The 17490-nt window shown below is 39.0% G+C and overlaps 1 protein-coding gene across 1 annotated transcript in view; it reads right to left on the reverse strand.

Moving 5' to 3' along the window:
• Positions 1–7089: 7089 nt before the first annotated feature.
• Positions 7090–17490, reverse strand: part of GPRIN1 (G protein regulated inducer of neurite outgrowth 1) — a 111930-nt gene continuing 101529 nt past the window's right edge. Inside the window, exon 2 of the mRNA XM_073620462.1 lies at positions 7090–16485. Coding sequence (XP_073476563.1) covers positions 13801–16434 — 2634 coding nt within the window. The 5' untranslated portion in view covers positions 16435–16485 and the 3' untranslated portion in view covers positions 7090–13800. The remainder of the gene's footprint in view (positions 16486–17490) is intronic.

Consider the following 17490-nt stretch of genomic DNA (forward strand, 5'->3'; position numbering starts at 1 on the left):
GCTGCTGTGCCATTAAACGTTTTCTAAATCGAAGCCCCACAACACCCTTTGCGCTTAGCAAGATTCAAAAAATAAAAATGATGTAAAGTGAAGTCTCAAGTAGCTGCTCAAAATTATATTATCACACCCTATTAAGTAAGCTAAATAGTGGTTTTATCAAAGTTGGAAAACATATTTTTTTTAGTGCAATGGGCTAAGGTGTCTACTTTCTAGAAATAGATACACAAAACATTTGTACAACTAGTGGATAGCTAATGTGTTTACATTTCAATACTGATACAATCAAAAAGTTGCAATATGAAGTTCTATGGAAACTGACAGAAAAGACCAAACTTTTGAAAACTTCAATGACCGTTATTGGACCGTTGTAGCAATCATCATATTGTGTAAGCATCATGTACTTTCTTAGAAAATCTTAGCATGTGCCATTTTAGTTTAACTTCTAACGCACTATTCCCAACATACACATTCCTGTAAAGATGGCTGTATTTGTAAGTGGGTGCTGAAACGACCGGCAGCTGGAACCGTGTTTACTCAGAGAGAGTAATGTCACCAACAACCCAAGATCTTCAAAAATGGGTCCAAAGCTTTAATCAGTGATCACATCATTACAGCAGCAAAGAACGTTTTGGAGCCACGCAGGACCGCTTCATGCCTCATGAAGGTGTCCTACATGCTGGTAACATTACTCTCTTAGTTTAACTACTGACACATTCATTCTCCTTTCCATAAATGATCTTCAACATCAAATTGGATATTTAGGCTTTAGATAACAGCCTTAAATTTTATTTTTGTGGAATCTAATTTACTGTGTTAACATTTTGAACAATGTGTGTACACAATGTGTACAGTCATAAAATGCACAGCTTACATTACGTATAATATTAGAAATATCACTTACTGACATCAATAGCTCTACAAGTCAGTAAAACATTTGCAAGAAACCATGCAAAGCATTTGAGGGATTTTTTTGATGGATTGTCATGTTTTACATCTTCATTTATCTTCTTGTAATTTATATCCAAAACAAAGCGGAAAGCACATCATATAGTCAGGTAAGAACTGCTTAAACTATCAGATATTATTTCATAGACATAAAATAAAGTCCCAGTGCATGAATATTCGTCTCCTAAAATGTGTCCCCACCTTCCTTTAGGAATGTCTGGGAGGATACTTCTTTTAAAATAGTGGGTGTCTTTGGAATTTGGTCTCCCAAGCAGTGCCGGGACAGCGTCATCCAGCACCCAGGGCAAAGATTCCAAACTGCGCCCCCTCCCCTGCTCATGATGTGCAAGCTTAGGGGATCCTACACCCAGCGGTCATTGGCTTCTCAAAATCACTGCCGCTGTCACTACTCCTGTCAGCCTTGCAACAGAAGTAAGACACCCCCAGTAAACCATTGCGCCCAGGGCAGCCGTCCCTTCCACCCACCCCTTATCCTGTCCAAGATGTGTCCCCAGTTTCCTTTAAGATTGTCTAAGGGGACACTTCCTTTTAAACAGTGTGTTTGGAATGTTGCCTAACAAGATGTGTTCCCATTTTCCTTCAAGAATGTATACGAGGATGCTTCCTTTGAAACAGTGGGTGTGTTTGAAATTTGGTCTCCCAACATGTGTCCCAACTTTCCTTCAAGAATGTATAGGAGGATGCTTCCTTTAAAACATTGTGTGTTTGGATTTTGGTCTTCCTATATGTGTCCCCACTTTCCTTCAAGAGTGTCTGGAAGGATACTTCCTTTTAAACAATGTGTGTATTGGAAAAGGGTGCTGGGAGTAAGAAGCTATTCTTGGCCCTAGGAGACTAGATGGCTGTGGTGCCACTAGCCTCCATTGAAGTCCTCTGAGAACTTCCGTGTCTTATTCCTGCATTTAAGAAAGCTTCCTATCACTCCTTTCCACACAAAGTAACATTTACAGATGTAGTATAAAAAATACAATTACACACTTTACAAAACTAACAAAGCTATACTGCCTCTTAACCCACAACAAGCAGTAAACACTGAATGCATAGGGTCCATTTGAAAGAAACAATGTTGGCTCTCTTTTAATGGTCACCACAAAAATGGGCATTACCTTTTCGAAGGTGCTTCCTGGCCAGTTTTCAGTTTAGCTACACTAAGTACACGTTCCTTTGCCTATAAATTATTCTAAGAACATCTAACCATTTTGCTCTGTGATATATCCTCCTATTCACATTCTTATAATGCTCTGTAACATCCCTATAATTTATTTATCCCATAGTGTGCCCCTAAACAGTGATGTGTATTGTTCTGATGCTGTAAAAATCTACAGAGGACCTAAATGAACAGGACTGGACAAGAGGTCTGACAAAGGGTCCGCTGTCATCATTGTTCAAGCAGGCATTTGTTATATTCCCTTTATGGGCCCTCTAGCGATTGGTTCTCACATACCAAAGCACATATTTACATATATATACTGAAAATGCCCAACTCTACATGATTAACATCCTATTTTCAATTTACAGGTTTTTTTTTTATATGGCAAGATGACTATTTAGTGCAGTAGTTTGTACATTAGGTACAAACTAATAAGATTTATTTACTGTATGTTTTCTTCATAAGTCCATTGCATATGAGGTTTGGGCAGGGTATGTTCAATAGCAGTTATATGATGCTTTGCACGAGTTGTTGTTTTATGCAATGCGGTAGAAGAGAGGTAAAAATAGAATTGCATCCTATGGGATGATATACATAAGCATTAGCAAGTTCAAACACAGTACAGTGCACTATGTTTCTTCTCCATGAAGGCAGTCTGTTCTATTTTCATCTATTTGTTTAACTATGCATATATTAGGCCTGACACAAATGAAGTTTATTTCTGAAACACAGAAGTTCAGGGAGAGGCTGATAGTTATTATGAAGAGGATGATATACATCTTTCAACCCCTTAGTTCTCAACAGCCTACTTATATATGTTTAGAACTCATGCCGTGGCTGCATGGTCGAAAACTAGGTGTTACCACCTTGCAAGAATATATTTTTCTTGTCTAATCTTGCTCTTTTGGACCAAATGTGTGATTACACTGAAAAACACACACAAACCACTGTAATATGTATAAACGTCTTGTATATATGTAAAATTGATATGCAGGGGTGGCCATACTGCATCTACAGTATGTACAGACTGTGCTGCTGCAAAGGACAAAACAGTAGACAATAAATACACCTTCTACCCTTCTACAGAGGGGCCTTACTTTAATTAAGGTGCTTAAAGTGTCACTAAACCCACATCATAAAAGCCTATCAGTAAATGGTGTATTACCCACTCAGTCACTGTGAGATTCATTTTATGTATTCTGCAAAAATGCCTGGTTGATCCTGCTGTTCTTTATCTCCACCTTCTGTTAATGTCCCCAATTCAGATAGGGATTTTGCAGCTGTGGTGGCAACTCTGCATAAGCTCAGTTTTTAGTGAATTTCTATGCAGAGCATTGCTCCCTATTACATCTGACCAGCCCATGTGACTATAGTATCACAGGTGTGAGTGTATACACAGTGGTAAATGACAGTCTACTCCCTCCCTCCTCCTCCATGCCCACTAACCAGCTAAACACAATGGGGGCCGGATTTTACATGTAGATTAATGGCGTCTTCACCTCCCTCTTATTCTAAGACACAGGCTGGAGGGGTGTGACACAGAAATCCGCCCACACCATGTTATTTCCACAAAAAATAAAAAAGTTTTTGATTTCAAATATATATTTGTTTGACAATTAAAACCAGTTGATTGATATGAATTATTTATTTTTACTTTGTATCTTAAGCGCTGTTTTTTTTTTAACATGTGACCAGCAGCAGAGGACTGGGAGCGCCTCCTGCTTATGTTTCCCTGCAGACAGGCTGGGAATGATATGAGTCATGTGACAGCTGTATATTGATTAGGAAAAAGGTATTTAGATTACAGTGCCATCATCCACATACAGAAATAGAAGGGACAATGTAAATTAAACAGTGTGTGTTTACCTTCTCCAAATACACAGAATTGACTCTGACAGCATTGGTGACCAGGGCAAAACAAAGATAAAAATGTATCAAAGCTTTTAAAATGGCATGGCACGGTTTATTGTTTTTAGTTTTAGGATTATATTGTTTTGTTTTTAATCAAAGCAAGGGTATCTTAAGGACAATGGCAATTTCATAGTTTGATAGTAAAAACAGTTCTTGAAAACTTAATAAATTAACATCTAGGAGCTTCAAAATTTGAACATGGATTATGACCACTCCAATCCAGATTTTGTTATTTATAAGTCTAGCCACAGGGCAAATTACCTTTTGGCCTTTTATATATTATGATCCTGTTAGTGATCTAAGTGGGCTGAGAGATTTCATGATTAACAAAACATAAAAATGGCAACAAAAAACAAAACAAAACATACGTTGTAACTCTATGATATTGTCACTAAATCGGTACCATGATATCTAACCCTTTAAATAGTTGGCCACAAAGGAAAATGCTAGGAAATAACACATGTGACCCTAATGGCAATAAGGAATGCAGGCATTCAAGTACAACTAAAGGCAAAACCTTTTTTCATAGTTTTAAAAGGTCTCATTGCGACAATGCCAAGCCACCTACATTCAGAACTCATCAATGCGATTCCGGATAATCCAGAAATTGGAGACTTCTACATGCTGCCCAAGATCCACAAGCCAGGAAATCCAGGCAGACCCATTATAACAGGTATGAATACACTTACTGAACATATCTCAGGCCTTGTAGAAAACATGTTAAAACCTTTAGTCATGAACACTGCAAGTTTCCTGCAAGACACCACTGATTTTCTGAACAAGCTTAACAATATACACAATTACCACCTAATACACTTCTAGTCACTATGGATGTAGAATCTCTGTACAGTAACATCCCTCACAAGGATGGGTTGGTGGCATGTCACAGATTCTTATCATCCTCACCAGACCACAAATACACTGCTGAGGATGTGACACGGCTCATTGAATTCATTCTTACACACAACTACTTCACTTTCAATAATGACATCTATCTCCAGTGTATGGGTACTGCTATGGGAAGCAAAATGGCACCCCAATATGCAAATTTATTTATGGCTGACCTGGAGGACAAATTTCTGAACAGCATACAACAAAAGCCATACAGATATTATCGCTATATTGATGATATATTCATGATATGGACTGAAGGTGAGGAAAATCTAAACCAATTCTTTTCATTGATCAACACTTTTCTCCCATCTATCAAACTAAAAATGGACTATTCGAACACACATGTCAACTTCCTGGACACTACAGTATACATCAGGGATGACAAGCTACACACGTCCATATACAGAAAACCGACTGACCGATGCAGCTATCTTCATAGTTCCAGTTTTCACCCCCAACACACCAAACGGGCCATCATACACAGCCAGGCCATCAGATACCACCGAATTTGTTCAGACCCAGAAGACAGAGATAAACATCTCAGAACACTGGCAGACTCCTTCCATAAGATAGGTTACAAAGACAAAACCATAAACAACAGCATAAACACAGCCTTGAAAACCCGAAGAGAAAATCTCCTCCAATACACAGAGAAAAAAACAAATAACCGAGTACCTCTAGTCACCACATACAACCCAGCACTTGAAGGGATCAAAAAGATAATCAAAGATTTACAACCCATTATAACAGAGGATGAAACTCTGAAAGGAATATTCCAACAACCCCCATTATTGGCTTTCAGACAACCACCCAACCTCAGACACAAACTAATCAGCAGGAAACTTCACTCTGATTATGAAGTCAAAAATAATGGTAGCAAACCCTGCAATAAAAAACGCTGCAAACTATGCAACCAGATAAATCTATCCAAAAGTGTTACACACACAAATGGGACCTTCAATATCATGGGATCTTACAGCTGTACCTCAAGTAATGTTGTGTACCTCATCCAATGCAAAAGGTGCAGCAAAGGATCTTATGTTGGTGAAACAGGACAGAAGTTGCAAGCGAGGATGAATTTGCACAGACATACCATCAAAGAACATAAAGAAGACAGTTTATGCACACCTGTGGGACATCATTTCTCACAATCAGACCACACCATAGAAGACCTCAATGTCTTAGTTCTTAAAGGGAATTTCAGAACTATCCAGGAAAGGAAAACGTTTGAACTAAGAATGATACTTCTTTTTGACACGAAGAATAATGGCCTGAATTTAGATATTGGTTTCCTTACACATTATGCTAAAGTTTTACGACCACTCTGTGATTAGTATCCCCCCCCCCCCTGCATTCCCCCCTAGCTCTCCCTCTGTCTTATCTCACTAACTCTGCTGCTATCTTTATTACCATTGATTTGTATGTGTTTGGTTTTCTCTTCTTTTTTTTTTCTTCTTTTTCTTTAACATTCTGCTTAAAAATTTGTGAATCAGTACTGCTTGGACCTTGAAGAAGGGGACATACCCCGAAAGCTTGTCCTGAAAAATTGTATGTTAGTGCAAATAAAAAAAGTATCACGGACAGTACTCAATTTTCTCTGTTCATAGTTTTGGATAGGGTGCAAATGGAGTAGAATGACAAGGAAGAAACAATAGCAATAAAAAGAGAATCCAACTCACACTTCCACAAACTGTGGAGATCTTGGTATCTCTTTACCTTAACCAAGGAATACAAAAAACTAATTGGGACCTGAAATGTATAATAACAAATAATTATACTCATGGTATACCTGAATTTAGACTACATCCTAAGAAATAACATTTCCAGCCTTCTAGACTAATTACCTAGACAAACCTTTTATTAATCTTTGAATAGTTCAAAGACAGATACTTTATGAACCCGAGGTATGCTATATTTAAGAGTATTACTCCTGCTGATTACAATATAACAGTGTAAAAATGTACTTTTCATTTTGACAAACCTACATACAAATACCTGTACTTTATTTCTATGTAAGACATTTTTATAATATTATATGTATTGACATTTGTATTACTGTTCATTTCAACTTATATTATTTTACTTTTTACTTTCTATTCTTTTGATTATTTCATGCTATACCATGTATGTATTTAACCTTTCATTTTGCAATAAATGTTTATTTTGAAAAAAAAAAAAATAGAACGTGTGTATGTGTTTATTGCTGTCTCTGCCCCCATTAGTGAGATTCACCCTCTATATTTTTTTTACATAGTTGGTAAGGTTGAAAAAAGACACAAGTCCATTGATTTCAACCTGTGTGTGTGCGCTTTTATGTCAATATTACAGTGCATATCCCTGTATGTTGTGGTCGTTTAGGTGCCTATCTAATAGTTTTTTGAAATGATCTATGCTCCCCACTGAAACCACTGCTTGTGGAAGAGAGTTCCACATCCTTAACGGTCTTACTGTAAAGAACGCAGTTTTCGATTAAATCACTTTTCCTCTAATTTTAGTGAATGGCCGCGAGTCTTTTTAAATGCCCTTTCACGTAAAAGTTTTATCCTTATTGTGGGGTCACCAGTATGGTATTTGTGAATTGAAATCATATCCCCTCTCAAGTGTCTCTTCTCCAGAGAAAATAAATTCAGTCCATGCAGTCTTTCCTCATAACTAAGATCCTCCAGTCCCTTTATTAGCTTTGTTGCCCTTCTCCGGACTTTCTCCAGTTCCAGCACATCCTTCCGGAGGACTGGTGCCCAGAACTGGATAGCATACTCCAGGTGCGGCCAGACCAGAGTCTTGTAGAGTGGGAGAATTATCGGTTTATCTCTGGAGTTAATTCCCTTTTTAATGCATGCCAATATTCTATTGGCTTTGCTTGCAGCAGCTTGGCATTGTGTGCCGTTGCTGAGCCTATCATCTACTAGTGAGTAGATTGCATTCATGTTTTTGCCACCTAAATGCATTATTTTACATTTTTCTACCTTAAACCTCATTTGCCATGTAGTTGTACACCCCATTAATTTGTTCAGGTTATCGTTACCATTGAACGTTAAAGTAAAAAAAAAGTCCAAATTGTGGGTTGTCCCCAGAAAAGTAATAGGGGTGAAATATCCCAAATGTGGATTCTAGTTCTGGTCACCTGGGGGTCCCCAAGGAATTCCCTTAACTTGCAGGGATTTCCGCTCACTTCCTGTTTGGTTATGGGATAGGAAGTGAAGAGAAGTCTCCACAATGTTCTATCCAAAATGAAAAAAAAATGCCTATAGTTCTACTTTAAAACTAGCAGTTTCATTTGTTTTGTATACCAAATATGTTTCAATACTTAAAATCAAGCAATGCACATAATAGATTAAAAAGTTTGTTTGCGATCATAGTATCCATTACTGTGATCACTATCAGATACTGATTATCACAGCAGGAGAGGACTGGCAAAACACTGGCCAATTCATGATAGAGACAATTTCCTGCAGACTAAAGAAAGTATATTAGGCTGCAGTGATAGGTGGGCATGGTAAAAGGTGGGATATAGTTTATTGTAACACATCGTTTAGCATATACATGTTGTATATGCCAAAACAGAGGATTGTAAAGCATGAATTGTAAACAAGTACATTATGAACTGAACTTGATGACTACTGCACTGTGGAAATGACATGACATTTTCCAGTTTTGTTAGTTGTGCGATGACAAAGCTTTTAGCCTCTGTGAACCAAAGTGTGCCTGTGAAAACTGGAGCACCTATACAGATCAGGTTGGAATTAGATAAACCAATGTCAGGCAGCCGATCTGCCCGTTAATGTCGGTGAAATTAGCCGTTCTCGGATGACTTGGGTCACAGACACTGTGTACGGAGCCATTCTGTACCTTGTGCTTTGTTATGGAGAGATCAATCACAAGGACCACAGATGTAAACAATGTAGTGTTTACATCTGTGAGCCCACCCCTTCCTCTTACAACAGAGGAAGGAGAAAAAACAGGAACTAATGAATGACTGAGAATGAATGGGAAGGTACCGTGTAGAAGAGGAAATGAAGGCAATTAACTGGACTGTGGAAGGGGAGAAATCAGCCAGCAGGACCAAACTGTGGAGGAGAGTAGAATATGGTGAAATGGAGAGAGAAGCCAGTGAGACTGGACTGTGTGAGTGTTGGGACAAAAACCTGGATAGTGGAAGGATGTGAGGGAATGGGGGGGGGGGGGTGAGTCAACCTTGTATTATAGTCCCACAAAGAATAAATAATGTGAGAGCAAATTTAATTCACACCAGGTGTTTTTTTCGGTACTACAAACAAATAAGATGCCTTTTGTAGACGCGCACAGGTGCCATTAACTCTTACCCCCTTCATGACCAGGCCATTTTTTTTGCGATAAGGCACTGCATTAATGTAACCAATAATTGCACGATCAAGCAACACTGTACACAACAAAAATGTATGTCCGTTTTCCCCACAAATAGAGCTTTATTTTGGTGGTATTTGATCACCACTGCATTTTTTATTTTTTGTGCTATAAACAAAAAAAAAATTTAAATTTAAAAAAAATATATATATATATATATATATATATATATATATATATATATATATATATATTACTTTCCACTATAAAACATATCCAATAAAAAAAAAAGTATTTCTTCATAAATTTAGGCCAATATGTATTCTGCTACATATTTTTGGTAAAAAATCCAAATAAACGTATATTGACTGGTTTGTTTAAAAGTTATAGTGTTTACAAACTACTCTATTTCATTCCCTGCTTTACGAGGAAAGAAAATCCATTACTTCCTTGCTGAAAGGACAGAGCTCTGCCTTGTTTACATAGGCAGAGCCCTGTCCTGTGTGTGTTCCAGACGATCAGCGGGTGTCGGTGGTAATCTAGTGGCTGGCACCTGCTGATCGACATCTGTTGTTTAAAATTACAGCAGAGCCGGGTCGCCAGTGGTGCGCATGCGTGCCCCCTACCAGGGAGTGTGAGATCACGTTCTAGGTACATGATCTGGTGCAGCAGAGCCACCATGCCGCCGTATATTTATGTTATACAGTCGGCAAGCCGTTAATGGCACCCCAACACAATCTAGTAAATGCGCGTGTGTCCCACCTCCTGGTGTAAAGAAGCCCTCAGAATGGTGTGCCCCAAGACTGCGTACAATTCCAAAGGGTGCCTTGACTGAAAAAAGTTGATAAATACCGAGTTAGATAAGTAAAAGTGATGCAAGAGAAGACTTATGGGGTGAGCAGAGGAGTAGACAGATAGATATGGATGGAGGTGTAGATAGAAAAGGAGGTATAGATAGAGAATAGAAGGATCCGAGGACAAAGCGTTGGGGGACCCCTATGGAAGAGGAGAGGAGTTACAGTTGTAGGTGAAACTGAAGGTGTTGTGAGATAGGTAGAGGATATCCGGCAAGAAGCAGAGTCTCAGAGGCCAAGAGAGTGGAGCAGGTGGTCAACTGTATCAAAGGCAGAAGAACAATCTAATGGTAAGAGTATGGAATAGTGGCCCTTGATTTTAGCAGACAGTAAGTACAGCGCCTTGAAAAAGTATGAATACGTTTCCTTCAACTTTCCTTCAACTTCAAATATATGTGCCACTTTGTGTTGGTCTATCACATAAAATCGCAATAAAATTCATTTAAGTTTTTGGTTGTAAAATGACAAAATGTGAAAAATTTGAAGGGGTACAAATACTTTTTCAAGGCACTGTAGTTAGTGATTTTTAGAAGAACTGCTTCTGTAGAGTGTTGTGGGCAAAAGCCAGACTGAAAGGGGTCAAAAATGTTGTTATGACTGAGGTGGTTGTAGACCAGACGTTTTTAGAGCAAGTATATGGGTCTTAGGTTGACCAGTGCATGTTTTAGAGGGTTAGAGAAGATGCCAGTATAGAAGGAGAGATTGAAGATGTGGGTTTTAAAGCTCAGAATTGAGCAAGAGGGCAACTGTAGTAGTCGTGAGGGTTCAGGGGGCAGGTTGTTAGGTGGGAAAATAAAGAAAACTTTAGCAACCTCCACTGTGGTAACAGGATCAAAAGAGGAAAATATCAAATGTAGTGATGGACATGGCATGTTGGGTGGAGGGCTCTGGACAGAGGTAAAGCTGGCTATCAGCAGTAACCGACTAAGAGTTGAACTATGTGTGGGTAGGCTGAATGTACCAAGTTGATCGATCAACTTGGGTACAACCAGCCTACCGGATTTATTGCGATTATTGCTAGCGGCTGCTCTAGCCTCTAGCAATAATCACTGTCTTCTCTCGGAGCAGACAATTGCTCGGCAGGAGGGTTTCCCCTTCCAGGGCTGTCTGTGTTGTTGGCTGCAGGAAATAAATTTGCACTGTCCATGGCCTGCTTAAATCTCATCACAAATTGCTTTATTCTTGTTTTTTAAATGATTGGCAATCTACTGAGCAATGAGTGAGTTAGTGGGTGGAAACAGTGGAGGACAAAGTAGAGAGTTAAATGTAGAAAAGAGTTGATAAGGAGTGTTTCCAGGGAGGATGAGAGTGAGCTGTTATAGACCGAAGTGGCCAGTTTGGGGCAGGACAGGGGTGAGATTTTGTGCAAGAGGTAGTTTGTTGCAGAATAGAGAAGAGATAAAGTGGCAAAGGTTTCTGTGGGTAACTGTTTGCTGGTGGAGTTAGGGGGTTGAAGACAGGCAGAGTGTGAAACAGATAAGGTTGTGATCAGAGAGAGTAAACAGAGTGTTAAAGAGGTTGCAAGAAGTGCAGAGGCGAAAGAATACAAGGTCAAGGGGGTTGCCATCATCATCATCAGTGAATAGAAGTGTGTATTCATTGCTAGATCAAAAGAAGAGGTTATGCTGAGGAGTTGAGAGATAAAGTGTTAACATCTATAACAGGAATGTTAAAGTCGCTAAGGATGCTAGTGGGTATTTTAGGTGAGAGAAAGTAGGATAGCTAGGCAAAGAAGTCATCATGAAAGTTTGATAGCGGTCCAGGAGGCTAGATAGATCACAGCAATTCTCAGAGAAACTGGAGAAAAGAGACTAATAAAGTGAGCTTCAAAAAAGAAGAGGCGCAAAGAAGGAGAGGAGAGAAGAGCATGGGAAGCTTTGAAAATGTACCCCCTTTTTTTATCTCTTTGTACTGATCTAGGGGACAAATGTCCATCTGCCTACTGGCCTTGCCCCCCACCCTTCTGTCATATCGAGAACAGAACAACAGAGAATGCAGTACACAGGTAAAATTAGCATATTCCTATCAAATTTACCCATTATTTCACATTAATGTTATTTTGAGACAGATCAAAATTACTGATAGAATTACCATGTACTGTATAACTGAACATGCATTGCACAGTTACATAGCAGTACATATAAGTTTGTGTGAATTACATTCTGTTTTCTACAGATAAGCTGTCTCTTGAACCTCTTGCAAGTTATCCCTTGACAATCGATGGTAACAAAATAGACCTTCTCCCTGCTGCTTCTGGTTGTCTCAACTGTTTGTAAATAGCTTTTAAGCTGAGATATATAATGTTCTCATCTGCAGAATGGAACATCTGTCAAGGAACGACTTTGGTCTGATTTTTGAAAAACACTGTATTGCAAGAAATATGGTGACTGCCATTGATGACCAATCTTTCAGAAAATGCTAATTGCGTGGCTGTCATGCTGCTTCACTGGCTTCAGTAGTGAGTCAATGACCGGGAACAACTTTGCTTCTGTTTCATGCTTCTTCTGGATATGTAGCATGAGAACCAGATCAACCACAGAAGTGGTATTTTCTGAGAGGTCAGCCTCCATATTTTATCTAATGAGCCAAAATAAAAAGAATACATCTGTAGCCAGATGGAAAAAAACACTCTGTTTTCTGAAGGTAAAATAAAAATTGACGCATAAGAAACAGCACAGCGTTATCACAATAAACAATTGATTTGAGATCAAATTCACCAGTCATTGGTTAGTTTGACTATTCAATGGGATAATCCTTTGTAGGAAGGTTTCTATCAGACAACCACCTACTACTGTTGTGTAATATTGTATAGCTACTTTGATCTGACATTTCATGAAAGGCATTTCATAATCTATTTCCATAACTGAGCTCTCATTAAGTTTTTGTGACTCACCGATGCACCTGTCAGTGCTATAGCTAAAGGTAACTGTAAAATTGGAGGCTGCAGCCTCCTGTCATCTCCTTGCCCTTAAAACACCTACCATACACACAAATGCCACACACATTGTAATTATCATATGATGTAGAAATGATCTTGTAACTGTGAAATGGAGAACTTTGGTGTTTTTACTACAGCAAGGTGGGTGGTAGGATAATACCCATAAGCATCCGGATGCCAAAATAATTAAATTGTAGTTTATAGACCAAGTAGCGTGTACTGTCAAATTTTCCCCACAGAGTCAGACTGCAATGAAATAAGGAATCAATACTAAATACGAAAATATTCGTTTGCACTGGCTTATTTCAGATGGTGCATTATCACCATTAAACAAGATATATGATCACTTTTTTGAAGGGATAAAATGACAGATTGATCTGGAAATTATTTAAAAAAGGTACGTAGTAAATCTTAGCATGTGTCATGTTCACCAAGTGTAGAGAATCATTTATTTAATGTGCGCAACATACTGTAATTATAATAGTAAAAAGTGCTGAAAATAAAAGCACATCCTGTAACATTTTGTACATTCCAATTTCTCTAATCATCAACCCCATTCTTTATGTAGCTTCAACAATCTTCACAATGGATTGTAGCATTCTTAAGCCTGTTACTGATTTCTGAAACAAGAACTGTTACTTCATCTAAATCATTTCAGTACAGTATGTTTTGACCTCCATCTGAGCTATTCATTAACTTCTGTTTATCAATCATCATCTGTATACTTGTTAAAAAGGCTTAAAATGGCTTAACTCTTTGTTATTTTAATCAACAGCAGGGGCAGCACGAGAGCAGCAACGGGACCGCCTGTGGAAAAAGCTGCGGAAAGCACCAGGTTGCTGTTTGCTTTCATTCTTTACCACGGCACCTCTAACAGAACTACCTCGAGTATTTTGAGGTGTCATCACCTTCTCTCGCCTCCCATGTTCCTCAATCTGTTTTTCCAAGTGCTTCTGTATAGCCATGCCTAAAACCTCAACTTCCATTGAAGCTCCATATACTTCCCAGGTCATCCCTTTTTCATCCCAGCTGACTTCTCGTACTGGCTCTGGGGGACCTGATTTGACTTCTTTCACATGAACTTCGGGATAAGAAGCTCTTGGCGATTTTCCTCTTGGTGTCATGGGGTCAGTTGCAATTGATCTGGTTTCTACTGGAAAGGACACTTGCATCTCAGCATCTTTCATATCCGGCTTTTCTAAATGCTGCATTTGCAATGATGAGGCTTGGTTTACCCCACCCATTTGGAATACAAATGAACTTGATCCATCTAATGGAATCATGGGACTTATAGCTATTGATGAACACTGTACTGCAATATCAGCTTGAGTTCCTACATCATGGTATTGTGGTTTTGTCACTAATGATGTCTTTGGAAGTTCACTAGTATTGCAAGGGCCTTGCTTTTGGGTCTGGTCATGTTGCTTGGTCATTTGTTCTTCTTGAAAGGGAAATGATGAAGTCTCCTGCAAAAAAACAAAAGGACTGACAGCCACAGACACACACTCCACTTTGTGTTTAGCTTGTGTGCCTGGATCATCATCAGGGGGCGTTATTTCAAATGAATATGTTTTAGGTAGCACATCCACACAACCTGAATCTTCTTTTCTCTCATTTCCTTTGGATGTAAAAGTTTCTTCTTTATTTTGAAAAGTAAAAGAAACTTCATCAGGTGGTATTATTGGGCTCACTGCTATAGATCTATATTCTATTCTTGGTGTAGTTCTGGTAGCTTCATCTGGAGGCAGGAGCTCAAATGAATATGTTTTTGGGACATTATCTGCATCTTTTGTCTTCTCATCTTTGTTCTGCTCTGCCAGAGCTGTCTTTTCAGATGAGAAAGTGAATGAGGATGGTCCACCTGGAAAAACAATTGGACTGACGGCCACCGATACACATTGCACACTAGTGCCAGCCTGTGTGTCTGCATCATCATTGTGTGCACATTTTGCACAAGTGGCTTGCTTGTCTGGTATTCTGTCTCCAATTTGTTGTAATGATTGAAATACGAATGAGGAAGTATCACCTGGTGGGATAATTGGGCTAACTGCAACTGACACACACTCTGCTCTGGCCTGAGTCCCAACATCCTGACTGGGAGGTTCCAGTTCAATAGAACATATTTTATTTGTCACCTGTCCTCCCACTGTGCTACCACATTCAGTTCTTAATGGATGAAATGTAAATGAAGATCCCTCCTGTATAATAATGGGACTCACAGCTACTGATTTATATTCCACTCCAAAAACACTGTGATTGGTGTGTTCTGGTGAACAAATTCTTTGAAGGGTATCTGTTTTTCCAGCATCTGTACTCTGCATTGTAGCAGATGCCTTCTGATCTTTTTGAGGCTGTGCACAATGATCTGTCTGAAATGTGAAAGATGATGAGTCACCTGGTGGAATAATAGGGCTTACAGCTACAGACCTATACCTTGTCTCTGTTCCACCATCATCATTAGGAGGGGTGAGCTCAAAAGAATATGTTTTTGGTAGATCCTCTTTTTTGCCGGCCACCTTATCATCAGTCCTTACTTCATGTGTATTTTCACCACTTGGTCGTGGAGCAATTGTTTGAAAATTGAAAGATGATTGTCCATCAGGTGGAACAATTGGGCTAACAGCAATAGATCTGTACTGTTTTTCTTGTGTATGATCCTGTCTGTTTGACAGCATTGCGCCAGATATTTGTGTTTTCCCACTTAGTTCTCCATTGGAAAACTCCCTATATCCCACTGATCCTTCTACTTGAGTTTCTTTCTTTTGTTCCTTAGCAGTGATGTTTGTGACTTTCCCCAATTCTGATTCTTCAACGGTTTCTTTCCTATCATTGGAAATCTTTGCTAATGTATCTCCTTGAGTTCTACAATCTCCAGGAACAATATCTGTGTTTGTTTCTAAAGAATGTCTTGTTTCTGTCACAATAGGATCATTTATAGCCTGCCCTTTGTAATCCCCCAAATTTTCAGAGTAGCAGACATCTTTTCCAGCTGTTCCCATTACACGTGATACAGGAGTAATACTTGGGCTCTGCATAAATGTCTCTAGTACATTGATATCAGGCTTGTTTAAGTCTACTTGTCTTGATGAAGTCTGGTCTTCCCTGCCTTCGTGGAAAGAATATGTGATTTCAGCATCTCCAGAAAAGTCTTTATGCACCTCTAAGATTCTCTCTGCATCAGTGTCAAAGCTGAAGCTGCCTTCTGGAAATTCATGGTCTCCATGTACGCTGACACAGAAATTCCTCATGCAGAGATCCTCGCCATCAAACCCTGAATTATGTGAAGGGTCTTCGGCCTGCCAGATCCTTGAAGATATAGGAGAACGCAGAGGAACATTCTCACTGGCACCATCAGGTCTCGACAACTGTAATCTTTGAGGCTCTTTAGGACTGCCCATCTCTGGTCCAGACCCTTTCCATAATATTTCAAAACTCCTCCTGAGAATATCCTGAAATAAATTGCAAAGAAAGGAAGAAACATAAGTAGAGAAAAAAAGAGAGAAAAATGCACAGCAATGCAAATGTAGCATTACAAAAGTATACATAATCTATGTACATGAGACATTTTCAGTTTTTCTCCTGTCAAAGGCCTATATGAAACATTTAAAAAGTGGGCTGCTCAGTTGGGCTGTCAGCCTACACACATTAACATCTGTAAGAACTTTTCAACTTTTCAGCTCATGAGTCTGGAGAAGTATAGGTAACCAATCTCTCTATCTGGCCATTCATGGCCAATCTGGGTGACAATGTCACATTTATAGATCAAGCTTGCTACCTGAACACTTTAGGCTTGAAAACCTTCACTGATCTTTACTGATCCCCTTAAAGACAAGATGATAGCATCCAGCTACTCTTCCCTCTCAGACAGGAGTGTCTGAAGGCAATTGGATTGTATCTAAATATCTGAGTTCCTTCATAAATCTAAGGGCACCTTAACTCCTGAATTATTACTAAAATATTACACCCAGATTAAGAGCCAATAAAACAGTTGATATTATTGGATGCCTCACAAACACTGAAACCCACCAAATTTCAAATTTTCACTTTCTGCAACTTGGTGGCTCACTAGATCTCTGTATATTCCAGAATGCCTATATTCTTATGGGTGATGATATCTCAGCTTTTGAAATGCAGATCAGTATACTCCATATTATCAACACCAATCTTTCTCTGATCTCACTGTACTCTTTTACATACTGTATATACTACAGTAAAGAGTTTGCACAACACATAATTACATGGCATTTGACTGCAATACAGTCCAGAAGCCTGATAAATTAGGCTGCATTGTTTTAGCACCTTTACTGATCAGCATTAAAAAGTGAAGAAAGCTAAATCATTTGCTTAGTTGTGGATAGAATAGTGAGGGTTTAGACTCTCTGTTGGGTGGTTATTTCTGTCTCTGTCACTGTGCAGCCATCAGCTGTAGGTGTGAGGTAAACTAAACAACAGGT

The sequence above is a fragment of the Aquarana catesbeiana genome, linkage group LG03 (genome assembly GCF_042186555.1).
Source record: "Aquarana catesbeiana isolate 2022-GZ linkage group LG03, ASM4218655v1, whole genome shotgun sequence".
Taxonomy (NCBI): Eukaryota; Metazoa; Chordata; class Amphibia; order Anura; family Ranidae; genus Aquarana; species Aquarana catesbeiana.